The 26,221-nt window shown below is 45.2% G+C and overlaps 3 protein-coding genes across 4 annotated transcripts; all 3 read left to right on the forward strand.

Moving 5' to 3' along the window:
- Positions 1–656: 656 nt before the first annotated feature.
- On the forward strand, positions 657–9,520 carry nucks1a (nuclear casein kinase and cyclin-dependent kinase substrate 1a). Of its 2 annotated transcripts, none has more exons than XM_083668756.1 (8): positions 657–889; positions 3,369–3,418; positions 3,550–3,652; positions 3,810–3,859; positions 5,071–5,220; positions 5,322–5,474; positions 5,664–5,819; positions 6,006–9,520. In XM_083668756.1, exons 1-8 carry the CDS (start codon positions 873–875, stop codon positions 6,266–6,268), a joined length of 942 nt encoding a protein of 313 aa, XP_083524882.1. In that variant the 5' UTR covers positions 657–872; the 3' UTR covers positions 6,269–9,520. The 2 variants fall into 2 exon arrangements, with proteins under 2 accessions (XP_083524882.1, XP_083524883.1); XM_083668757.1 differs by having other exon boundaries at positions 3,553–3,652.
- Positions 9,521–14,748: 5,228 nt separating this feature from the next.
- On the forward strand, positions 14,749–20,564 carry slc45a3 (solute carrier family 45 member 3). The gene is made up of 8 exons (XM_083668125.1): positions 14,749–14,837; positions 15,811–16,462; positions 16,852–17,093; positions 17,425–17,537; positions 17,738–18,231; positions 18,375–18,640; positions 18,834–19,058; positions 19,221–20,564. The coding sequence occupies exons 2-8, from the start codon at positions 16,330–16,332 to the stop codon at positions 19,362–19,364; spliced, it is 1,617 nt and encodes a 538-aa protein (XP_083524251.1). The 5' UTR covers positions 14,749–14,837; positions 15,811–16,329; the 3' UTR covers positions 19,365–20,564.
- Positions 20,565–21,359: 795 nt separating this feature from the next.
- On the forward strand, positions 21,360–25,714 carry LOC310804022 (Krueppel-like factor 15). Its single transcript, XM_083669079.1, has 3 exons — positions 21,360–21,475; positions 22,110–23,262; positions 23,402–25,714. The coding sequence occupies exons 2-3, from the start codon at positions 22,169–22,171 to the stop codon at positions 23,568–23,570; spliced, it is 1,263 nt and encodes a 420-aa protein (XP_083525205.1). The 5' UTR covers positions 21,360–21,475; positions 22,110–22,168; the 3' UTR covers positions 23,571–25,714.
- Positions 25,715–26,221: the final 507 nt, after the last annotated feature.

Here is a 26,221-nt window from a genome sequence, read left to right on the forward strand (position 1 = left end):
CAGAGGCAGGCCTATTATACAAGCACAACCATTGTTCGTGACACCATGGTTATGGGAAGGAAAAGCTATGTCAAATCTGTGACATGTTTTTGGTGTTTAAATATAATTTCATAACAAAAAGGTGGTTGCACATAAAATATGAGAGAGAATGCAAATAATGTGCACTCATGTAGGCCTATTCTCTCTACTGAGGGATTGGCTGCAAGAGGTCCAGATATTGTAGAGTGTTGGTTGTAGTGTTAGGGCCACAATCGTCTGTGGAAAAATCATCCAATATTCCTATTCAGTGTACGCTGTTGACATGTACTCGATGCTATCTATTTAAGTGGGTGGCCATTAATATTTTCAAACTAACATTGTGGTCATTTAGGACACAAACTTGGGGATTGCATCCACACGGTGGGCCTCTTTTTGTTTTCTTAACAGTGTCAACTCAACCTACCCTTAAAGGGGGAGGGTAAATGGGTTAAAATACTGGGTTTGATTAGCAACTAGACCCTCCAAAGGAAAAGAGAATCATCATTCGAACTGCCCAATGGAAACATTGGAATCCCGAGGTTCTCCTCTCAGGGTAGGCTGTGGGCGGTCCTAGTCACCAATAGCCCACCCCAAGGCCGCTCGGCTAGGTTGCGCACAGGCTGCAGTTTCAGTTTGTTTTATTCACCATTTTGAGTAGCTGAAGGTAAAATATAAACTAAAAATCGCTTTTGGAAGACAAATCGTATTTTTAGTTTAACGCAGTAGCTCGGGCGTTGGAGTCGTGACGTCTCGTTGCGTCCTTTGGAGTTGCAGAACAGGACGATTTTGTTTTTATTTCCCTAGGTTTCTTTTTCCTTTTCTTACATTCTTAACCTCTACAGTATTTCTGCAAAATGTCAAGACCAGTGAGGTACGTTTGCTGAATATGTCCTCCACTGTGCCTACACGCCATGCACGCAGGCTTCGTAGCACGCACGTCTCTACCATGTTGTGTTTTTGGCTACATTTGCGATTATTTGATGAAAAATTTATGTACATTTGTGTTTTTTCTTGGCCGTGCACGATCCTAGCATGGATCCTTGCAGTGTGGACTGCTCGCCATGTCTTGGTAGAAAATGCCTATATTGCGCGCGCCTTGGCTAGTATGTGTCTGCGTCTGGTGTGAATCATGCCATGAAAACTGATCCGTCTCGAGCATCATTGTGCGTTACGCATGTGATTCGGGTTTATTTAGCTGGGTATTATGTGAGTCTGGGCTGCTCAATGGCCTGGTATTTGCTCTGCGAGCTCTGGTATACGGGACTGAAGAATATGGCTACCCATTCATCCACAGTAGGCTCTGAAAACGCTAATAAAAACCAGGACTGATGGCTGTGATCTCGTTAGCGCGCAACCTGGCAATGTGTGCCCTACTCAAAATGGCCTGTCCACCATTAAACTGAACATTCATGTTTAATTTTCAAGTACGATTACATGTGATTGCTACGGCCGCCAGTTTGTATCGAGAGAAAACGCGGTAGGAGAAAGGGAGAGTAGAGCTACGCTTTCACGAATGGCAGTAAATTAATACTGTTTAGTGATGTCAGAGGGGGGCGGAGTGCCTTCAGAAGTTGCCACACCCCCAGTCTCGTTCTCTGTCTGAAACATCGAAAGGGTTTTATTTGAGCGAAGGAATAACATGTATTGCAAGTTAATCACTCAAATATGAACTTGCATCGTGGAACTGTTGCCAGAGCTGCAACATGTGTTATTTGTAACCGCAAACAATACAACCAGCAGAGCACACATTGATATCGCAACAAAGTAGCAATGTGGCGGCGTCGTTGCCCCTCCCCCCTTCCCTTTCCCAGGTGGTGCGTGGGTCCCTTATTCAATTCGTTCAGCTCATCTTCGCGGTCGCTGTGTATGTTGTACCCACGCCCCCATCTAGACATGCCAACCTAAATAAATGTTTGACTTGCATGTTCACATTTAAACAGCATGCAATCAAATAGGAACACTATCGGATGGGGACTCTCGACTTGACACAGTGGAGCCAGTTTAGTAGGCTGTGTCTGAGGCCTTAAATGACTGGTGGGTCAGCCTGCTCTGGTAATCTAACCTTTTGTAAAAGGGTTTATAACCCTTCTCCCCCACCCCCTGACTCGCTCCTGCTTGCTCATTTAACCATGTGTGGTAGGAGTGGTATAATTACTATTACAGAATGCTTGGAGTGACTTTGGAATGCCATTCCTCAGTGTTAATGTGTGTGTGTGTGTGTGTGTGTGTTGGGGGGGGGATGGGACGATGACGACTCAGTCTGAGGTTTCTGTTTCTTGTCCTCTTATACTGATCTCATGGTATGTGTTACAGCTCAGAATCTGTGTGTGTGTGTGCGCGCATGCTCTCTCAGGGTGTGTGTTACAGTAAGTACATGACCTGTGGTCAACTTTGTGTCACCTGAAGCGACAGTGTGTGTCTGTATGTGTGTGTCTTCATCCCCTCCACTCACCCAAATGAGCCCTGGAAACTGTAGATGAGAGACCAGCGTCCAGTTCACCCCCCTGTTGAGAGACATTAGCCCATCGGTGTAAGACCGGTGCTTTCAAACCAAACCGAAGCAACGCTTGCTGATACATGGTCGTCCCCTGCAAGTGTTTGGGGTGTGGTGAAGTGGAGGTTCATTGAGGTGGGAGAGAAAGTCAACTGTGCAAGGGACCTGTAAGCGCCTGTGTTGTGTCCAAAGGGTAACACTCTCCAACTTTTCTGTTGGGCAGCACAGCTCACCTGTGGCATGATACACCAATGCATATTACTAATTGAAACGAACATTGGGCTCGTTTAAAAACCCTTTTCAGCGGCTTGAAAGCACCCTGATATCACCGGAGAGAGCTCTCTGTGTGTGTATTGCCTAGATGTAGATAAAGGCCTACAGAATTTGGTAAACTGCCCTCCATTGTGGCAACAAGCCGCACATTTCATGATTCTGCATTTTAATCGAGGCCCAATATAATTGTCTTAATTGGAGCTTATGGAGCCAAAATGGCACCCATTAGAAGTTCTGAGCTGTATGAATGAAGCTCAGCAGACTGCTATGGCTGCCTCAGTCATTGTAAAGACGCACTTGTAACACCTCATTGAGATCTAGTACCACCCCATCAAATCTTTATCCAACCAGAGGACATCACATAGTTCTGTAGTGGCTTCATCTCCTTTCCTCTATCTGCACTGACATTAGTTGATTTGGACATGTGAAAGAATGGGTAGGCATATTGCTCATGCAGCTGAGTGAGTTAGGAGTTGGTTTCAGTTTCTCTGTCAAGGCTTCTGATGTCTTCATCCTGTTGACTGTAACAGGAAGGGAATGTGAATATCTGATCTCTGATTGGCTGTTTTTCTTTACTCCCCAGGAACAGGAAGGTGGTGAACTACTCACAATTTCAGGAGTCTGATGAAGCAGGTGAGCGAGAGATTGTCTGTAGCCCTTTTTCGCTCTGTAGATGAGGTGTGTGTGTGTGTGTGTGTGTGTGTGTGTGTGTGTGTGTGTGTGTGTGTGTGTGTGTGTGTGTGTAATTAATTTTCTGTTCTTAGTAGATGAGGAGTATGGGAGAAACTCAGACAAGCCGAAGAAGATACGTGCTGCGCCCCCTCGCGAGATAAAGCACAAGAGATCGAAGAACTCGCAGGAGGACAGGTGAGCCCAGAGGCAGGATTAGAGATGTCGTCCAAAGAGGCTTGCCTTTCTGGTCTCTTGTAGACTACTATATATGTCTTGGAAAGTCCTCTGCTCTGTAGGAACTGTGTTTCCCTTACCCACCTGTCTCTCGACTAAGATCAAGTTTTTGTTTCAGTGAGGACTCTGATGACAAACTCTCCAAAAAATCCAAAAATGATTCAGCAGGTAAGCCATTTTGATATGATGCATAATATCTAACTTAGGGGTGCAACGATTCACCGATACGGATTGGAAAATCGATTTCAAACGTTAAAGATACGACAACATCAATGCACGTTTCCCACAACCGATCTAAATCAGAATGTATCAGAATGTATCTGAAAATCACAGATACAAAAGTAGCAAACCGATTCACTTATACGCTGATTTTGTTGTTTTGTCCTAATGTCGTTAAATGAAGCCAGGTCCTGTGTAGTCTGACCTACAGATTACATTTCACTTAAAAATGACGAGCCGACATCAATCACTGAAATTGGCTCCCACCAACATGAGTAACATCAATCAATGCGTGAAGTGAGAAACTGTCAAATCACATCAAAATGTCTGACAGCTCAGAGACAATCTAAAATAAGCGTCACATGCTCAATTTTGGGTGTCGGAACGTAATATTGGTATTGCTAAAACACTGAGATTATCATGTCTTCAACAATGGCCATTGTAAAATATATTTCGTAACTTTGTCGGAAATCTGCCGTCGCGGCGAAATTCAGTTAAAATTCCAAACAACAGCATCCTCCCTAATAATAATATAACCCCCAAAATGGGCTTGCAGTGTCGGACATTAGCTGTTAATGCATACACGCACGATTCGAAGAGGCAACCACCCGAGACAGAATGGCGAAAAATCTGTGAGTCCACTCCCCTAAAACACCCCTGGAGTAACAACATGTTTATATGCAAACACAGTGTCGGGTAGGACACTCTTTTTCCGGTCCAAAACAGCGTTCGTAAATGAAATATTTATTTCAGGGGATCTGATTCCCTGATTGCTACCAATTAAACAGTCATTACAACCATTAGGAAGGTTTTAGAGAGCTTGAATGTTACATACTGAACCTTTTAATACATGGAACTAATGTTGATGAAATATTAACCGTATAGTATTGAATCGTATAGTTTATTGTATCGTATTGTAGCCCATGTATCTAGATACGCTTTGGGTCATCCTGAACGGGGAAGATGCACACCCTTAATCTGACTGGTTATTTGTGCTCAATTTGGAGCTTTGGGAAACAGCAATGAGAGGAAGTGGGTAGGGGCTGGGGACTGGGGACTGGGACCAGAGGTAGGATTTGGGGGAGGGTGGCTTGGGGCTAGTGAAAGGGACTAGTTTTACAGACTGTGCCAGTGCTTAATGTTTCTATGCTTGGCTGCAGATGACTTTGGCAGTGATGAAGACAATGACTTTGGAACGGGGGATGACGAGGATGGAGGGAGTGACTACGAAGCTAAACGAGGGAAAAAGGGAAAGAAAGCCAAGGTGGAGAAGCCAACCAAGAGGACGCCGAAGAGAAAACGGCCTGCAGGTATGAGTTGCCCAGTTGGGTGTCTCAAGACCTCTGTGTGTGTGTGTGTGTGAGAGAGCGAAAGAGAGATCACCCGACCATGTATCTTTATGTGTGTGTAGATGACAGCGATGATGAGAAGGAGGTGAGTCGTAAGGTGCGTACGGTGCGCCAGGCTGCCACCAAGGCCGTGTCCAAACAGAGAGAGATCCTGCTCGGGGACGGAGGGAGTGAGGACGAGGAGCATGAAGACCAAGAGGAGGCTTACAAAGACCGTAAGTGAACCACTTGAATGTTCCACTGACCTGTAAATTGACCACTAAGCACCACACAAGCCTACATAGTCCATAAGTGAACCTCTCAACATTACACTGCACCTAACAACATGACTTTACATGGACTTCCGTACAACACTATTGAAAAGTGAGATGATGGTGGTGATCACCTTCTCCTCCTCTCGGCAGCTGATGAGTCAGGCAGCGATGAAGACTTCATGGCCGAGGATGATGATGACAGCGACTACGGACGCTCCAAGAAGAGGAGCGCCAAGAAGGTGATCAGACGTGGCCGACCTGAGAGGAAGGAGAAGAAATCCCCCAAGCCACGACTAAAGGCTACAGGTATAAGCTTTGACCTTTTTTAACCCCAACTAAAGGCCACAAGTATGCCATATTGCTCACACCTGTATGGTTCCTTAAGATCTGCTAAATTTGAATAGGGGCTAGAAATAGTTTTTAGACAGGGTCAATAATACCTTATTGAATTGGTGTGTATGCCTAACTGTTTCTGCCCCTCCTCTCCCCCAGTCACCCCCAGCCCAATGAAAGGAAAGGGTAAGGGGCGCCCCAGCGCAGCCAAGGCCCTGGAGAAGAGCTCACCCAAAGAGGAGGAAGAAGAGGAGCCAGAGAGCCCCCTGGAAGAGGAGGAAGAGGAGGAGGTAGAGAAGAAGGAGTCCTCCCCCGCTCCCAAGAAAACAAAGAAGGAGGCACCGGCAAAGGAGGAGGAGGAGGAAGAAGAGGAGGAGGAGGAGGATGGATCGGAAGAGGACGCGCCCTCTGGGGAAGACTAGAAGACAAGACCCACAGAAGCCCCTCCTCTTCTCTCTTTCTTTATCCCCCTCTCCCCTCTTTACCTTCTCAAGTTTTTGTTTTCTTTTGTTTCTCTTCGTTTAGAGGGTTTTATTTTTTTTTGGTTTCCGTGGTGGCCTGGCTCAATGGTTTGGACTTCATGTGGTTTTATCGTTTTGCTCTTCTTTTTTTTTTTTTTTATATATATAAATCTCCTCCTCCCTGGTCTTCCCGGACAGACCAGGACATTGTGTCTGTGTGCATGAGAACACATGTATGTATGTATGTATGTATAAGAGAGAGAGAGAGGGAGGGGAGGAGGCAGCTCTTGTCGTTCTCTCTCTGTGAACATGTTTGAGAGTCTCTCCATCCCACCATCCCCAGCTTCACTGCTCAGCCTCATCTTTACTGACTCTCCTCTCATCCCCCTCTTAAGCAGTGGTCTTACAGGTTTTATCTTTCCTTTAGAAGCGTGTGTGAACCTCTTAACGGTTTCTTCAGGCGTTGTTAGTTTGCCTTTCTCTGAGCTAGTGAGCATCCGTCCTGAGCCCTTGCCTAGAGCATCGAGGCGCTAGTTCACTCTACAGCTGTGTGTGTGTGTGTGTGTGTGTGTGTGTGCGCGCGTGCGTGTGCGTGTGTGTGCCCATTGGTTCAGTCACTACACCTGCTGACCAACCAGAGAGGGCCATGCTGGAGACTCTGGGGGGGGGCTATGATGTCAATGTGTATCCTATCTGTTTTTTCCAGCGCTGTGTTTAGATAGCTTTCTCTGAGGTACCCTGTCCTGCTAACCCGCTGTGCTTTTAGACTCTCAAAAGCATCGTGTTTTAACAAGATTTTATGGTTGTTATTTTCATATGAACAGTCGGTCTCATTTAATGCTCTGTTATGTTTCCCCCCCAGCTTCTTCCCTCAGTGTGGAGGTTATGTTCGGTGCATGTGTTCAGGACGTGTAGTTTTAACATACACAAGGTCTGGTGTGTGGTTATTGAACACACACCAGTTCAGTGGTGTACAGAAGGGAACTGAGGTGGGAATCACTGCTTTGGACAGACACGTGTTGATCTTTAGACAGTGCTCTGAGCTTCAGCTCCTAGAACAGTAGAGAGATTGTAAACGGTTTATGGTGTGACGAGTGTGTTCTACAAGCTGGTCCAGAATCAGCCAGAGGTCCTGTGGTCAGTATAGGGTGTGTTTTTATTATGTGCTGGTACTACAACAGATATCATGCACCAGGGGTGTGGGGGGGGTGTGTGTGTGTGTGTCCGTGTGTGTGTGTGTGTGTGTGTGTGTCCGTGTGTCCATGTTCATGGGGTTTGGTGTGTCCTCACTAAACCCTTTCCCATTGGCTGCTTATTGTTTGATATTTTGGAGGCTTTTGGTGTCTCTGTGCTGGGCACAACACACGCACGCACAACACACGCACACACACACACACAACTTTTGGCAACACTACACACACAACCCTGGCATGACCAGAGCATCCTCTCACTGTTCAATCCTTTGTGCCAGGTGTCCCTGAGCCTGTTTTTGACATCAAGAGTTCCTTTTTTTTTTTTTTTTTTTTTGAGAGTCCAAAAAAATGAATGTTTTTTTTTTTTGTGTTTTTTTGTTTTAATTCTCTTCTGATTTTTTTTGTAATGTTTGTTTTTTAAGAAAAGAAATAAAATGTATCTTGATTTTAAAGAGAAAAGTCGACCCCTTATCCATCTGTTCTGCTGCGGTTTGCCTGACTGGGAGAGCAGACCAGCCATCCCTCCTTTCTCTATGCTTCCCCTCTCTCATTCTCTCGCTCATCTCGTCCCCTCTTCCTCACCTCCATACAGAGCAGATACATGCGCAAACACACCACACACAGTCACCCCCCTCCCCCTTCCAGACAGACTGACGGGGCAAAAATCTGTTGTCCACCAGTGTAACAGTCCACTCGTGTTAATATGACCTCGGCTCATGTCTTGGCTCACATTTCCTCCATAAGAGCAGACAGAGGAAATGCAGGGGAATCTTTCAGTGTCGTTCCTCTACCAGGTTATTTAGATACATTTTTGACCATGAGTTTTGGTACTGAGATGTGTCTTTGATCAAACAGTTTTCACTAAATAGGTGATTCATTGTTTCAATTGGTTTAGGCAAAACACTGGGCCCTCATTCATTTGTGAATGCCTTAATTTTCACCTGGTCCTGCTCAGATTGGTGACTTTGGTGTGGTAGACCGTATGTTAGGAGGTAGTATAGTCTCATTGCCTGCCGTATGTCTTCACTACAACCGCTATAAAACGAGACTAGGGTGGGTAATAAATATGTGCGGTCTGTCCGATAATAACAAATTGAAGCTTTAACAAACCTGCCATTTGGTAACAGAGTTGGAGATCAAGTACAGATAGCTTTTGGAGGGAGGGGAGTCTGACATCCAAGCAAAAAAAAAAAAAAATATTACAAAGTGAAAGCTGCCATTGCAATCTGGGGAATATGTATTCTTTTTAGATGTGTCAGACTAAATGATGTGTTCTGACCAATTCCTAATTGCTGCGAGATTGCAAATAAATAAATTCCCTTGAAGCTGTTTCAACCCAGACCCAAACCCCAACCCCTGGTTCTGAAGCACATTCACTAGTTCTCTTTTTCTCTCTACTACAAGTGAACAAGTGCTTTTTATATCTAACTCCAAATTGACCCAAGCCCCCCGGGCACTTCAGTACATCTCAAAGGACTGAATAGGAATAAGCGGTATTGGGAAAGTAAATGGTTAATGATTACCATACTGCGTATTCCAATCCAATCCTTTGACTTAAGTACCTCATTAAATAGGGCTAGGGGCCCATTTGGACTTGGACATGGGTACAGGGCTTCTACAATGTAACTAATGGCGCTCATACATCAACCGGTGTTCTGTGCAGCGTCAGATCATTCGAGGGCTTTGTATTGGGTCTTCACATTAAAACATGACCATGATAAACAATGGATTTATGCTTTCTTTCTCTCATGCATTCTACAGTAATCCCGTTTTTTTTCAATTTTGTTTTTCTATGTACCTTAAATTGTACTGGCAATGTAAATGTAAGCAAAATTGTGATTCCTACAGGTGACGACGTGGAGAAGCTTTTGTCAGTGGTGTGGACAGGGAACGCTGAACTGTTGAATCTTTTGCATGTTGTGGAAAAGTGAGCAGCGATGATGATGATGAAAAAGTATTAACGACAACAATGATGTTGATTTACGTTTTGGTTTCCCAGCTTCTAATAAAGGCAACCTACTTTTTATAAGAATTTAACTAGTTGTTTTCTGACGTTGACGCTCTCTGTTTGCTTTGTGAATGTCTTGAGAATCTCTCCCGGGGCTTTTTCTCCAAGGTCTCAAACAGGACACTACCCACTGATGACCGCACGGTGTCACTGTTTAGTAATGCAGTCCATGGATTAGTGTAGAAACTCTTCATTTCCTCATCCCCTCTCCCTCAGTATGACGTCACGTCTCAGGAGAGGCGAAAATCTATATGTGAAATGATACCCACAGGAATCAAGGAGTTACTAGTCTAGACTTTAGACTAGAGTATTCCATATATGATCCAATACTTTCAGAATGGTTGGCCTTCTCCTAGTAATCTGATGAAAGGAACCTTCCTTGCAAGCACACTGGTGGGAACCTACCCAGATGAGCTCTCCAGATCCATACCAGTCTCAGGAAGTAGCCCCAGTGTATTGAGACCAAACCCAGGACAAAGACAAACAGAAAAGTCAGTAAATAAGGCATGTGATTCCTAAATGTCAGCTCAGCAGGACTATACTGAATCACTCCTACCTTGAGTATATCTGTATCTCTGGACCAACATTATACCTTGTTGTTGAATCTTTCTAGATGCAACATCGACAGAGGTGTTTAGATGAGATTTAATTAGTAGGTCTATATGTCATTGTCACCATCTTCGCGTTGTATCTGTGGAATTGTGTGAGATGAATATCAGGGATGGTGGAACTGACAAAACAGGATTTTCATGCTGGAGAGAACAAAATGGAAGATTGTATGGTTGTTATTTGCACTGTGTTATTTGTCCCAGGGTTAAACTTCAAGGCAGGAGCTGAGTTATTATTAGAATGCCATTTGTGGTAAGACAATTGACAAATTGACAGACAAACTGCTGGATCATGGTCCTGTGTCTTTTGGAGGTTTCCCCATTTTCCTATATTGGAGTCTTTCTTGCCTTCCACCTCACAAAATCATCCACTAGATCGTCAAAATCTAGCTGTCTGACAAGGTCTGACTCTATTGACATAAGTGACAATGAGCTGAGACATGTTTGCACATGTTACTCTGCAGCTAATTTTTTATTCTGTCTAAAAGGGAAAATGTCCACTCACCCTGGCAGTTTGTCACTAGCAAAGTTAGAAAAATCCAAAGTGCCACGAAAACATTGGGGAACACTGACTGCAGATTAAGTGCCTGCAACGTCTCAAGCAATTTAGTTGGGCACTTCTCACCCTCAGAGTCAGACATGAAAGACTTGAATTGGATGAGTTTGTTGGCAAAGTTTATGTCCATGTCTGATAGATATGCAGCGGAGAGTGCATTAACCTTTTCTACTATGACATCACTGTTAGACACCTGATCTGACATAAACAGAACTCCAAAGAGACTGGTCAAACACTTGTAAGCGTCCAAGCGATGTTCAAGGCATGCCACTAGCTTATCAATGACCACATAAAATGTTTCTATTTTGACCTTCTCCCTCCCCTCACATCTGGTGTCACACCTGGCTCTGAGCTCTCATTTGCAAATGTTTTGCGTTTCCTCTTTTGCTGAAGATCGTGCTTATATGACTGAGAGACACCTGTCACATTTAAGGCTGCCCTTTCAAAAGCCTTAAACTGGTCTCGCTGTCCCGCCACAAAATCCCTCAACGAAGACAAAAGCTGTGCTGCTATAGAGATGTCAATGTCACTTTTCTGTAGGTGCATGCTTGTATCGTGAAACAGGTCAAGTATGACGTCCCAGAAATGTGCCCTGAACACCACCTCTAAGGTGTCCAATGTAGCACATAGTCCAGCGGCCTCAATTCGGGTATCTCTTTTCTCATTATCATCATTGCACATACCATCGAAAGCCTCTCTAATGTGCGTGTAATTTCTCCACAGTGCCTTGGTTGACTCTGCCCGAGCACTCTACAGAGTACTGGACAGCGATTTTAATGTCAGTCTGACATCTGTCTTCTGAAAGACTTTCCCCCATCTGTGTGTGGATGAAGAGCAACATGTGTACAGTGACTGCAACCTGTTAAAAAACTTGTCAGAGGTTTTTTTTTGTTTCAGGTGGGCCTGTAGTCTATTGTATTTTCCTGACATGTTGCTTGCATTGCCATATGACTAACCTCTACAGTTTGAGAGGTCCAACCCAAGGCACTCCACCATCAAAGTCACTTTTACCAGTGTGGCTCTCAATTGGCTCAAAGCCCAGGAATCATATTCCCACTGCTGTTAACAAACTGGAATATGAACATCAATTGGTCCACATGTGACAGGTCTGGGGTGTACTCAACCATTATTGAAAAATATTTGGCATCCCAAATCTCATCTGCTATTGTTTGGTGAGTTTTCTGACCCATTAGCTCAATGAGTTCCTCACATATTGTCGATGACAAATAGGACACTGTGCCTCTAGGCTCTTCTAGGATGCCAAGGAAATTACCGTTATGGGTTGACCCAAACCGTTCATCATCTCCTCTAAATGCAAGTCCTCTTTCACCCAAGAACATGATCACTGCTACAACTCTTTTCAAAATGTCCCTCCAGTATTTACCTTCCCCATCAAGTTGCTGCATGAGATCTGCATCTATAGCATTGCCCTTTGTCCGCTGGTGCAAGGCAAGCATGTATGATCTGTGTTCTGCACTCTTTTCGTGTTCCCCTATTCTTTCAGAGTGCTTTCAATCACTAAACCCCTGACTAAAGCCACCGAGCTTGCTGGAGAACAGTTTGCATGCAAAACAATACACACAACCTGTTGAGGGTGAGTACAGTAGCCACTGTCTAGAAACCTTCTGCCCATTTGGCAATATACAGTTCAGAAGTTTATTGTTGAAACTTCTAGCCTTTCCTCCAAGCGCTCTATCTCAGACTGAAGCTGGGTATTTTTCACTGCGGTTTTGGAAGGATCGATCTAGGGGGTACACAAAATAAATCTGTGATTTACCTTCCCAAACAGTCCTGTTGAATAGCCGACTGCAGTCTCAGTACCAAAAATAAATGCATGCACCCTATCCAACAGAATAATATTATCACAATGTCTAATATGTAAGGGATAATGTTCATAGAATATCAATTAGGCTACAAAATAATCGACAGGGGGTACATGACTGTTAAAAGTTTGGGAACCACTGTTGTATACCATTAGCTGTTGAGGGTTCACCTTCAAAGGATTGCTCTGGGGGAGTGACAACATTACTGGAAAATGAACTAGGGCTACTTCCTTCCTGCTGTCATCATTATTACTATCAGAGGGTTTTTGAAAGAAGCTGGCAATGAGTGGAACACTTTGAAGCAAAACTGCCTCTCTTGCCTCCTTTTCTTTTTTGACTTTCCTTTTGGAAGCACCACTATTCCAACGTTTGTGGTCCATATTTCAGTCCATGTTTCACAAAACCGCTAGCTAATAAGCTCTCAATGAGGTTTTTATTCCCACGGCCACAGCATCCCATGTTTTGAACTAATAGTAGTTTTGAAGTAATAGCACTAATCGTTAGCTAGCTAGTAGCTTTCATTTAAGCATCATGACTATGCTCCGTCATGCTGTTTTAACATTTATTCAAAATATAAAATAGTCAAATAACGAGCTTAGCTTGCCATAATATGACGCCCTTCAAACTGTCCTGTTATGCAGAAGGGGCCGAGGTGTTACGTTCGATGTATGCACCGAGGGGCCTGGGGGGCCAAGTGGTCAGCTCATGCTTTAAGCACCAAGGGGCCTCACATTGTAAGCGCTAGTGGTCTGGGGGGCAGTAGTGGTCAGCTCACATTTTAAACACCAAGGGGTCTGAGGGCCCTCACATTGTAAGCACTGAGAGGTCTGGGGGGCCCTAGTGGTTAGCTCACATTTTAAATACCAAGGGGCCCGGAGGCCCTCACATTGTAAGCGCTGAGGGGTCTGGGGGCCCTAGTGGTTAGCTCACGCTATAAGCACCTAGGGCCCTAGTGGTCAGCTTGCGCTGTGCGCACTGAGGGCCATGGCGTTCAACTTCCTTCGGAAGTCTTGGGCCACACACCGCACGTGGCCTGAGGCTTGGAGGCCCCCTGGCAGTCCGAGTCCCCGGCCTTGCTGAAATGTACTTGGACCAGTGAAGTCTATAGCGTCTCACTGCACATTGAGGGAGTTTGGCCAATAATGCAACTCCATTCCCTCTTACCTTGAACTCTTGTTTGTATTTGAAAGAAGTGTGAAGATATCTGTATATGAAAGAAGTGTGTTATGAAAGACTCAGCAAATAGCAAATAGACACACACAAAGACATGAAAGTGCCTGCGGTTCAAGTGGCCCCTTTGTATGTGTGTGTGTGTGTGTGTGTGTGTGTGTGTGTGTGTGTGTGTGTGTGTGTGTGTGTGTGCCCATTTCCTTCTCTCATTTACAACTGCCGAATTCACCACTTTATTAACACCATTTTGTGGTGTGTTGGAGTGAGTGTGAAGTTAACACTGTTAACTCGGCACTTTTAAGGACAAAAACACAAAGCGGTGTTAAACCCGTAGATACTGTATATAATGTTCATCTGCCTGAGCTCTGTGTTTGGACCTCTCCACCCTGTCTCCTAGCATGGCAAGATAGCACTGCTGCTCATGACTGAAGTTAACCATAACACATTCAGTTATTGCCACATGGGATCTCCCTTCTAGTGAAAGGGAGGGATATTTCACTGCTGTGTTCCTCTGGTACTACCATGACTATTCAATTCTTCCTCTCCCTCATGTTTGAGTATATTGAAGCTGTGACTCCTGACTCTCCAGGTGTTTGCGGTTACCTGGGGATATTGATTTGACTTGTTGCCACAGTTACACTTCACAGGTGTAGAACCAGGATGGGCTTTTCAGGTTTATGGTTGCTTCAGTAAACACAACAGTACAGTAAAAACAACACAGGGCCTGCGGGGTAGGGCAGTGACTGAAAGCTGCTCGGCTCTACCAAGATCATATACAGTATTAGCCATATCGATCAACCTCATCTCATATCTTTTCCTTCATTTATCCTGTCCTGAATAACTCGTCAGGTGGAGGTTAAGTCCCGGTAGGTATCCACTATATTGCTTTCACCTAACCTGTTTTTCCAGATTCAGCAACTATTAAATAGAGTAGACAGGGCAGCAATTAGACTTAAGCAAGATTTCTGGGGACTGAACTTAGGCCCCACCCTACAGCTCCCATTGGCTGGATGGGCTATTGCGATGAGTCTGTAGCCCCACCCATACAGCATGCCTAGGCTCTCTAGAGCAGGGTGGTATTATTTGGAACACTATTCTCTACGAGTGAGGGATGGGAATGCTGAACTTCAAGTTCCAGACTGCAGTCTCTCTTTCAGTTAACATCATAACAGGTGCGTCTGGGTTACTGGGCAGGTAACAACTCTTGGTTGATATGTAATGATGCTTGGCATAGCGTGGCTGAGCTGAAGGAAGAATATATAAGATATCAAGTGATTTATGTTTAACCAAATTAGAATGAGTTTAGACTTTCCTTGTTTGATAAACTATTGAGATGAAGACATTGTTCAGGAAGTTAAAAAAATAAATAAGATGCCATGTGTAATATTTCTGATGTTCACAATATCAGACCAGATGAATATATCCTATATTACAAGTCTGTATTTTTTTATTAGTTAACTTAACTGTCTCAACTATGAATTGTAGACCCACTTTTCTACTTTTTGATGCATGTTATCTAGACACAGTACATACTGTGATGAATAGAGTAGCTTGCTCCAAGCAGGGATCGAATTCACAACCTTCCGTTGGCCAAACTTGAGAGAGAGAGAGAGAGAGAGGGGGGGGGGGGGGGACACGCCTCAGTGTTCTGTACACCCACTGGGCTGAACTGACACACACACACACACACACACTCTTATCTCATGCACATTCACACATTGTCACAAATGCAACACTATCACGTTGAATCCACTTGGGATATTTTGTAATATTATTGTACACACACACACACACACACACACACACACTCTGTGTGTCACTTTGAATAGACTGCCAAACCTGTCCATCAGACATTTGTAGAGCGTGTGTGAGTGAAATAACAAATGTACAGGTAAGTACACAAATCCCCACACTGTGTACACAATGAGTGTTTTGTGCCTTAGGGTTGTTTCTCAACCCACACTGTAATATTTAAATGGTTTATTTCAGCTTAACATTCTTTCTCTGTTGTGTCTTTGAAAGGCCACTGTGAGTCATCCAGGAGGGGAAAGGTGTTGTCTAGTATGATAGCTGTCCATAGTTTGGATTTTGACTTTCATTGCATTGAACCTCCTTTTACTTTCCTCCCTCTCTAATTTCCTCCAGGGACTCATGAATAAACTACACATGAGCTCCCTGTCTGTCTACTGGAATGGAAGCATGACTTCAGGACTGGACTCATTTCAAACTCCTAGAAGTTGCTCATAGGAACAGAAGATCTATCATCTAGGATCATGAATCATTAGGGGGAAATTGGGGAACTGACCTCAGATCAGTCTGGGGACAACTTCACCTCACTTCATCCCAGGAATTCAGACCTCCTTTGCGCAGAGGCATCATGGGATGCAAACACCTGAGAGGCAGCAGCATCTCCTGTCCGTTTCTGCCCCACACTACCCCCCAATCATGTACATATGCAGGTTACCCAAGGACTTCACCCGTTAACCTGTAGAATGGAACAGCTATACCTCTGCACTATCCATAGACCTTCATTTGCATTGTGAAGAACAAGAACTGCATTGTGGGCATAGGACACTGTATCAGCCACTGTGAGTGGGGAGAGAAGGGGAGAGAGATAGTGAGACAAAGATAGTTAGAGGAGGCTAGAGGGAGTATCTCGAGAACATGCAGGTCAGTCTGTTTCTGGTAAATGCTCTGACATGTGGGTTGGAGGTGTGTTTGGCTGCAGGGACCATCTACACCCCACCTCTACTACTGCAGGCCGGCATGGAGGAACGCTACATGACTATGGTGCTGGGTGAGTGACCACAGTGTGAACACTATGACTATTAGCTATGAATTAGTGAACGCTATACTCTTAGAAAAAAAGGATTGCAAAAGGCTTCTTCGACTGTCCCTGTGGGAGAACCCTTGAAAGAACCCTTTTAGGTTTCATGTAGAAGCTTTAGGTGTTCCACAAAAGGGTTCTATATGGAACCAATAAGGGTTTTTCAAAGGGTTTGTCCACAGGGACAGTTCAAGAATCCTTAATGGGTTACATGGGTTTTTCTAAGAGTGTAAATGACCACAAATGAGATGAAAGTTATATTACCACAGTTATATGACCACAGTGAAAGTTATATGACCTCTCTCTCCGTCTTTCCCTCTTTCTCTCTCTCTCTTTCTCTCTTTCTCTCTCTCCCTCAGGAGTAGGTCCAGTTCTAGGCTTAATCTTTGTGCCGATGATCGGCTCGGCCAGTGACTCATGGCGTGGTCGTTACGGTCGGCGCAGGCCGTTTATCTGGTTCCTGTGTGGGGGGTTTCTGCTGGGCCTGCTGGTCATGCCCCATGCCAGGCACCTGGCCGCCCTGCTTTCCTCACAGCGCCCACAGTGGCTGGAGTTGGTACTGCTGGCAGGGGCTGTGTGTCTGATGGAGTTTTGTGGCCAGGTGGAGTAGAGCATTTAAGAATATTATGTTGTCAATACACCACCTCTGTATTTAACTCTGAATAAACCTAAACTTGTTAAAAAGCTCAGATTTAAGACAGGCTTCTTTTATAGTAATACTCATCATTGCATCCTTTACCAAAAGGTCGGCTGGACCTTGTTAAAGTCCCGTAGATCACACTATTACTCTCTTGTTGTGTAAAAAGCCCTACTGCATAAGCTCCCGGGTTACCTCACTTCGTTATTGAACTATAAGAACATAAATAAACATAAAAAACATAAATAACTTGCATTTAACAGTTACTACTCTTGCATGTAATTATTCTCGTCAGACCTGCTTCACTCCTCTGGAGGCGCTGCTGTCAGACAAGTTCCCTGGAGAAGAGGAGAGCACAAGAGCCTTCTCTGTCTACTCCCTTATGATCAGCCTGGGGGCCTGCCTTGGGTAGGACTCTAATAGCCCTTTCTCTCCACCTCCCTCTTCCTCCTATCTCTTTCTCTCCCGATCTCTCTCTCCGTCTCTTACATTCCTCTCTCTACCTTGCTCACACTCCTCTCTCTTTGTCTCTCCCTCTTTTCAGCAGATACCATGTCATAAAAGTGAGCAGGAAGTAAAGTGTCTAATCATCCTTGATCTGATCCCAGGTTCCTGCTCCCAGCCATGGATTGGAGCCATGTCTCCACTGCAACATACATGGGCGGCAAGGAGGCCTTCATCTTTTCTCTGCTCACCCTCATCTTCCTCGGGTGCCTCCTCAGTACAGCCTTAATCTCTGAAGAGGGAGTGAGGGAAGTAAGAGGAAGAGAGATATCCAGGAAGACGGTAGCAGTTAGCCCCTTATTGAAAACTTCGGGTTGGAAGAGCCGACACTGTGTCTACCCATTGCTGCCACGGCTCCGGTATCTGTGTCTAATGATGGGCCGGTGTGTACCGATATCTGTGTCGGTGCTGTCACGGGTGTATAGTGTGTGTGTGTGTATGCCTGCAGTCATAGTGAGGCTGTTTGTTGCTGAGCTGTGTAGCTGGATGGCTGTGATGAGCTTCATGATGTTCTATGCAGACTTCATGGGGGAGGGGCTGTACCAGGGGGTCCCCAACGCAATGCCAGGGACCCAAGAGAGACAACAGTATGATGAAGGTGTGAGATTTGTTGTCATATTTTCCATGAGGGTTTTCTTAAAAGGGGAATCATGTACCCCTCTTCTCCTTGTGACATCTCCATCACTGTGACCTCTTCATCCCTCTTTAAATGCCTCTACCTTTCTGCCTGTGTCTATCTAGGTGTGCGTATGGCCAGCCTGGGTCTGCTCCTACAGAGTGTGACGTCTGTGGTCTGCTCTCTGCTGATGCATCACTGGGTGGTGTTAATTGGCGCCCGGGCTGTGTATGTTAGCAGCGTAGTATTGCTAGTATTAGCCACCGCAGTGATGAGCCTCTCAGACAGTGTACTGATTGTGACCGTCATGGCTGCCACAACGGGGTACACATACTGTGTGCTGCAGGTCCTTCCTTACACACTGCTGTGTCTCTACCACTCAGACAGACAGGTAAGAAACACACACACACACACACACACACACACACACACAGACACACACACACACACACACACACACACACACACACACACACACACTTTACCACTAAGTAAGAAGCACTCATTAGACAGAGGAGTGATCATAGCAGATAACGCGCATCTCTATACCCTCCCCCCACCTCTTTCTCTCTCCTCTCTCTCAGATCTTCTTTTCCTGCTCCAGACCTTGCTACCCAGTGGAAATTGACGACCCTGCCCACTCCAGACCGCTCCTTCCCCCTGACCTAGTCAGTGTCCATAGCAATGACCAGCTCACCCCCTCCTCCCCCCACCTATCCCTGCCCCCGGAGAAAGAGGGAGGCGAGGGAGACCAGAGAGGGATGTGTCTGGACATGGCTATCCTGGACAGTGCCTACCTACTCTCCCAGGTGAGGTTGTAGAAAGAAAAAGAAAAGGCTAATAACACCATTGAGACAGCATCTTGATGTACTGTGTGTGTGTGTGTGTGTGTGTGTGTGTGTGTGTGTGTGTGTGTGTGTGTGTGTGTGTATTATTTCAGATAAATACAGATAAATACTATTCCATTCTAGGTGCTGCCTGCACTGTGTCTGGGCTCCATAGTCCAGCAGTTCAGCAGTGTCAGGGCCTACATGGCTTCTGCCTGCTCTTTCAGCCTACTGGCCCTACTCTGCTCTACTAGGATCATCTACAACCACAATGACCTCCAATCCTGACTAACCACAGAGGGTCGCAGGAACCATGCACCTCTATGCCTGACTCCCAAGGTATAAGATATGGACTGGGGGCCTGTAAAAAAAGATATGGGCCAAAAATAAATACATAAAAGACAAGTAAAATGAGCAGCGCAGCCCTACTACTCCATCTCCCCCGGATATGATGCGTTGGTCCATTCCTCATTTCACGCAGCCCTGTCTGATCAGGAGGCCAGTGACAAAGCAGACATTCCCAACCACCTACCCACACCCTATCTAGCTGTTGTATACTGTCTGCTTTTGGGACAATACATTTTAAGATCATTGTCATTTATCAGATTATTTGAGAACAACTCACTGTGTCTTCTAAGGACTGTGAAACAATAACATAGCACAATCATCAAACCTTCTTGAAATAAAGCCTATGTTTTATAAGCAATTTACACTGAAGAAAGTAACATTTAAAACTGTAGTCAAGAATTCTATTCTGACAAAGAAATGTAAGACCTGATGAAGCAGACAGCTCTTTTTTTCAGGGTATATCTGCCTTTGACCTGTGAGCACTGTGATGTGTGGTATAAATGAACAATAACACAATCTGAAGGATAGACAGTTCTCTCCACGCAGACCCTATCCCCTCAGCCATACAGTCACAATGTGTGCTGTTTCATTTAGGCACATTTCAGATCATTCAGAGGTTTTTTATACCTATATTTCTATTAGATATTTGTCTGTTAGTGTGGCATTTTGGAATTTGTATGGGGAATGGGTAACTTACAAACTGTATGCCTGTTGGAATGAACAGGGCCTAGTGATTTATTCAGACAAAATATTTCTAGAGAATGTCTTTGTCATTGTGTCTTAATGTCTTGTGTCTTAATCTCTGTGTCAACCGACAATTACTTGAAAATCTTTAATCGAAAAGTAGTCAATAAACTGTCAGTATTGTATCCCTCAGGGAGGTCAGAGCAGGTATAAATGTAAAGGTTTATGTCATACTTTTTAAATTATTATGTTCAGTTATGTATTGTCATGTGTGTGATTTGATTGTATGATATTGTGCCTTACGTCACAAAATGAAGTTCCATGAAACAAAGTGCCTCTAACATTTCCTGTCATGGGAGTGGATGTCATGTGTCAGGTGTCCAGCTGTCATATTATCCTGGAGAATGAGTCATTGGATATGTGTGGAACTCATTCTGAAACTGTGTCTGTAAAGATGTGGGATTGATATAATAAATGTAATATCTTGACTTTTTTTTAATTCACTTTTTGTAATTGTAAACAATGACATGCAGCGTCATGTTTTTGCACAGGGTGACATTGCCTTTACATTATTTGCTCTATCATTCGTTCTTTTGCCTTATGAGTGATGTGAGTCAGTGATGCTGGAAGTTATGTTGTTTTTCATTTGAACAATGTTTAATGTAGCTAACAATCCTCACCTGACTGCATGTGGCAGCTCCGTCTACGCCAAAGCCTATCCTGAACCACTAGAGGTCCCCGTTGTATCGCCACAACCTGGCCTTCAAACATCAAAATGGAAATAAATATCATGTTCATCTCCATGATGCGGATACTGTAGGCAATTCATCAATGTTATTATTAACCTAATCAGCAATCATTGAAGATAAATCTGACAGTACGAAGGCAGAAGATAGTTCAAAGAGCTTTCATACCGCTCACAGCTCTTGATCCAGTTTCCGATTTAGTCAAATATTTTGGAAACGTCACCCATCTTCATTCCGTCAGAGATTCCACGTATAAATGACAAAAAAACACCAGTTGGGACACCTGTGGTGTTATTTGTCATTCACACCGTGGCATCCCCAACGGAGTGAAGAGGGGTGACGTTTCCAAAATAAAGGAAAAAGACAGGGTCTATCGAGCGGAAACCAATGACATCTCTCGTTTTAGGGCGAGCCTCCGTGATTTTAACCAATCAGTGTGGCGGAATTGGATCCGTACCTCCGAGTGTACAGCAATGCAGTCATGTGATGGGCTCAGAAAGAATGCCAACATGGAACCGTGGCAAGGACGGGATCCCTTTCTCCAACAATAACACGACGGAGAAAAACTTGTATGAGACGACGCATTTCGAACGATCTTATTATATTTCATGATTATTTAAGGTGAGTTCACCTAATCCGGTTATATTGGGTATTTTTGGTAGCGTTGGATGGTTAGATCAGTATAAATAGAATGTTGACCGTACGCTCCGAACTTGAGACTCGTGAATTCCTGTCTGGCTGTTGTAGTCAGGTGGCTTGCCATGCGCCTCGCCTCGCCTGCCCATGCGCTTTATGTAAAATGCAGTTTAAACTGTAAATAATACTGTTGATGACGACGAGGAGTTTCGCACGACTATATTTCGCTTTCCATCGTCAAAGTTTGCGTAATTACACACTTATTACAGGAGGCCTGTGTTATTTTCTCACGCATATGGGCGTCATGTGAACAGTGTTTACAAGGAGGAGCTTGCAGAATGTACAATGTATTGTATCCATCTGCGTGTCTTGCCAGTTGCAACATTGTATATGCGCTGCATTGGTGATCATAAGGAGTGAATGGTAATAGCATACATTTAATGCTACCATATTTTTTATTTGACTGTTTCCCAACTGTTGATAAACATCGAATTTGCTTTATTTGATTACCTTGTAGGCCAGGATCCTACTTAGATTATTTCATGGTAGACTATATCATTGTGCAAAAGTTTTTTCTTTAAACATTCTTTAAACCTTAAGCATTTCCAACCCCCCTCAGGTTTGGTGGTTCCTGTGGTTCTCTGCTGACATACCCACTGCTGAATCTGGACTGTATCAATGGTGTCGATAAGCAGCAGAACGCTGATCTCTGAAAATGACTTATTTAGAGACAGCACCCTGGTCTCCCTGGGTCTCGGAGAGGGAGTGGGCAGTGAGGGGGGGAGTGAGGGTGGTAGTTCTGCCTCCTGTTACAGCCCTGAGGCAGGGGACAGGGGGGCCCGTCTCAGCTCCAGCCCAGGAGAAGAGGAGGAGGATGACGAGGATGATGAAGATGACAAAGAGGGCCTGCTGCGCCTCTTTCTGACCCCCACAGTGGAGGAAGAGAACGAAGAGAGGGGCATGCTACAGGACCCCAGGCTGCCTGACTTCTCACCTCGCCTGCCCTCCCCATTCTCCCCTACCCTGGAAGACATAGAGGAGTTCCTGAGGGAGAAGATGGAGCTGGTCAGAGAAGGGCTACTGTCCCCTAGTGAATCCAGAAACGAGGCCTCTCCCTCCCCATCCAGCACCACTGAAGCCCCCTTCTCCTCCCCAGATGGACACAATGACCCAGGGACAATCACTGCCCTGTCCCCCCCTAGCCCTCACAGTCCACACACCCCTAGCCCAGCAGACCCATCACCCTCCCCACCCCCCTCAGCCCCCTCAGTGCTCCTGGGTGCCCCGCTAGTTCTCCAACTACAGTCCCTGCCGCTGGCCCAGTCTCTCCCCCAGACAGGCTCCCCTCCTGGAGCCTCAAACGGCATGCGGCTGGCCCACCTGGTCCTTGGGCTCCAGGGAGCTGTAGGGCAGAACTTTACCCTGCTGGCCCCGCAGGTGCCTTCCGCCCCTGCCACTCTCCTTCCCCTAGCAGTGGGAGACACTGGAGGACCAGACCAGAAGTATGTGAAGATTGCTCCTCTCCCCATCACCGTGAGGACCCTGGGGGTTGCCGGGGTAACAGGAGTCTGTAGTCAAGGTGGTGGGGGCCTGGTGAAAGTGGGGGCCCCCCGGGTGAACAGACTGCCCCCTACAGAGATGCTGAGGGTTCATAAGTGCTCACACCCGGGCTGTGAGAAGATGTACACAAAGAGCAGCCATCTTAAAGCCCACTTTCGCAGACACACAGGAGAAAAACCCTACACATGCAGCTGGCCTGACTGCGGTTGGAGGTGAGTGTAGTAACCGCAGCAGTGGACATGATATGTTGTCTTACAACATAGTCATGTTATGAGTTAGGATAGATATGTGTTAACTTGAGTGAGTTGTGAGTGTTGACTCTATCTGCAATCTGCTCTTTTATCTCCTCAGGTTTTCTCGTTCAGACGAGCTGTCTCGCCACAGACGCTCCCACTCTGGGGTGAAACCCTATGAGTGCTCGCTGTGTGAGAAGAAGTTTGCCCGCAGTGACCACCTGTCCAAACACACCAAGGTGCACCGCAGCCCACGACCTGGCAGGATTGTTAGAACCACAGTCTGACACCCTGGCCTGGCCATTACCTGACCCAGTTACCCTGCCCTTACCACACTGCTCTACCCATCCCCACCCAGCTAAGCTCAGGCTGGCCCAGTCAGAGAGTCTGGGTCCTCCTCAGGACTCTGGTGCTACAGGAGCAGAACTAGGCCAGAATCTGGAGCTCTGATTCAGCCCCCACTGACTCCTGCCCTCCTCCTCTTCTCCTCCCTCTCCTCTCCTCCAGGGCCGATGCGTGAGTGCTACAGTGAGCTAACGACCACTGCAGGGATGGGATTGTTCAGCTTAAAGTGGATTTCCGGCCCTTAGGCAGGTTAACACACACACACACACACACACACACACACTCTCTCTCTCTCTCTCTTCACCCTGAGCAGATGACAAACATATGAGAGGCAGCTGCTAGGGGTCTTACAGCAGAGACCTCCTAGGTCCTACTCATAACTCATTGCCTGTATTAGTAGCCCTGTTGAAAGACCAGTGTTCCTATATGATGTGAACTAACAGATTCTCTCTGAGAGCAGGCAATGAGTCTAGATCCCAGCGTATCCTCTCTTCCTCAATGCCAAACCCTTAGGCCTTGATGCCTTTTGCCCAATCACAATGCTCCCCAGGTTCCAATCAAGAGCAACACTTCAGTACTATTACCACCTATCTGCTGTTATTCAACTGTGATTTGGTCTTGCCAAACCAGGGGCCCTTTATGACCTTTTGGTCATCTGTAAGTGTGAACTACACACATTGTATGATCTACAACCTATAAGCTTCTCCTCTGCCTATAATATGTACATTGTATGATCTACAACCTATAAGGTCTTTGTTTTCTCTGTCATTGAAATCAATGTTCAGGGAACAAAAGTGGCCCAGCTGGTATATGTTTTTTAGTTTTTTTCTGGCTTTACAATGCAAACCGATGTGAAGTACTGCTTATCCCTACAGTAGTGGAGTTACTGTAAACAGTTAGTAGGTGAGGCCAGCAAGGAAAGCTAGTTGTGTATACCTGAAAGGGCAGCTGATCTTTATCTTATTTTTATCCAGCTATATTACCGAACATGACATGTACTGAACATTAAGTCAACATTACATTCACACGTTACAGAACATGTAAGCCATTTCTCAGTGGCCTCTATCCAGAGGCCCTCACAGCCAGTGCATTAAGCTATCCAGTGATGTGGATGTGTTTCATATGCTGTTGCTTAATCAACCTGTGGTATGTCACAGTGAATCTCATCCGGTGCTATGCCAGATAGAGAAACTTGACTTATGACGTAATGAGTCTGACTCTACTCGCCCTCCTTAGAGCTCAGAGCCCTTCATAGGCCATTAACTCAAGCTGAGCCCTCTGGTCCCAAGTGCACTTTCTGTAAGACAATGGTGCTTCCCCTAGACACAGTGAAGGCACAAACAAGGCCCCTCAAAGCAGCCTCCACTGCAAGTGACTTGAAGATGATTTTGGAACCAGTAGAAGCCAAACTCTTTCAGACTGAGTAGGTAATGGTTAAGCTATTAGAATGATTTCTCTCTACTGAGTCGTGAGGCTCACTGACTGCACTGGTGCTGTCATGTTTTAAACAGCTGGTCAAGCTTCCACATTTTTGAAACTGTTTATGACATAATTTCGTTCAATTTTTATGGTAGCAGATTCTTGGATTATTTCCCTTTTGAAACCAGTGTAGCTACAAGCACTTAATATCCAACCAATGTATTTGCCTAGGCCATCCATTACCATGATTCAGAGCTTATGACGAGTCAAAGTGCTGGCTAAAACAGTCCAGCTTTTTTGACTGACAAACTCAGAAGAAAGCACTTCAATATGTAGCTCTGCACTTGTCATCACCTCCTACCATTACAGAAAAAAAGTTGTTTCTATTCATTGTGCTTTTCTGATGGTTATAGCTATAGTTATGTAGAAACCCACCTACACAGAACAGAGACTAATGTTGGTCTGAACCAGCTGTGTCTAATGGCTGGTTCCACTGACCAGACTTGTAAATATTCCCCTGCCTTACCTCCAACCATGGGTAACTCTCTCGTCAGTCGCAACAGTGTCTCACTCACACAACTGTATATCTGCTGAAATACAGGTTATATTTTTTTGAATACCAGAAATGCTATTTTCCTATGTATGAAAATAAAGTACATAAATCTGAGCATTTGATGCACCTGCCTTGTCTTTTTTTGAGCAACGTTTTTTCCTCTGAAAATTGTCTTCAGACACATATGATGAATTTATATGTTACTCTTACATCAGACTGATGTGCATTGACAGAATAAATCGACTGAAATGACAAACAACAGTGAGGATTGTGGCAGTGGGTAGGAGACACAATAACCACACTGAGGGTGTTTCTGCTAGGATCTGCCTGGGCAGAGAATGCCATTGGCTCTAGCCCTGCCAACGCTGGCATATTTCAAACACTTATTCCGCTGTTACAGTGTGAAGGAATGTGGGTGTACAATGCTAGAGCGAGAATGAGGACATTCTTTTTCTGCAATTTGGAGGCCAACTTGCCTGTGAGACTGGAATGTCTGATTGTCAGTACAGTAGAGTTGCACTGGGTGGGTGTGTCTAGAGGAAGAAGGTTAGGCTGCATCTCATATCAAAAAGTGTATACTGTATTTACTCCCCTTCACTGATACGACAAGGTTGTATCAGA

The sequence above is a fragment of the Argentina silus genome, assembly GCF_951799395.1.
Source record: "Argentina silus genome assembly, chromosome: 4".
Classification (NCBI taxonomy): domain Eukaryota; kingdom Metazoa; phylum Chordata; class Actinopteri; order Argentiniformes; family Argentinidae; genus Argentina; species Argentina silus.

Excerpts from the sequence above, each read along its gene's own strand:
- nucks1a (XM_083668756.1), top strand. Across the intron at positions 3,653-3,809 it reads AAGAACTCGCAGGAGGACAG|TGAGGACTCTGATGACAAAC; the intron begins GTGAGCCCAGAG and ends TTTTTGTTTCAG. Across the intron at positions 3,860-5,070 it reads ATCCAAAAATGATTCAGCAG|ATGACTTTGGCAGTGATGAA; the intron begins GTAAGCCATTTT and ends GCTTGGCTGCAG.
- slc45a3 (XM_083668125.1), top strand. The coding sequence starts at position 16,330 with ATGCAGGTCAGTCTGTTTCTGGTAAATGCTCTGACATGTGGGTTGGAG. Across the intron at positions 17,094-17,424 it reads TGATGGAGTTTTGTGGCCAG|ACCTGCTTCACTCCTCTGGA; the intron begins GTGGAGTAGAGC and ends TATTCTCGTCAG. Across the intron at positions 19,059-19,220 it reads GTGCCTACCTACTCTCCCAG|GTGCTGCCTGCACTGTGTCT; the intron begins GTGAGGTTGTAG and ends ATTCCATTCTAG.
- LOC310804022 (XM_083669079.1), top strand. The coding sequence starts at position 22,169 with ATGGTGTCGATAAGCAGCAGAACGCTGATCTCTGAAAATGACTTATTT. Across the intron at positions 23,263-23,401 it reads TGGCCTGACTGCGGTTGGAG|GTTTTCTCGTTCAGACGAGC; the intron begins GTGAGTGTAGTA and ends TTATCTCCTCAG.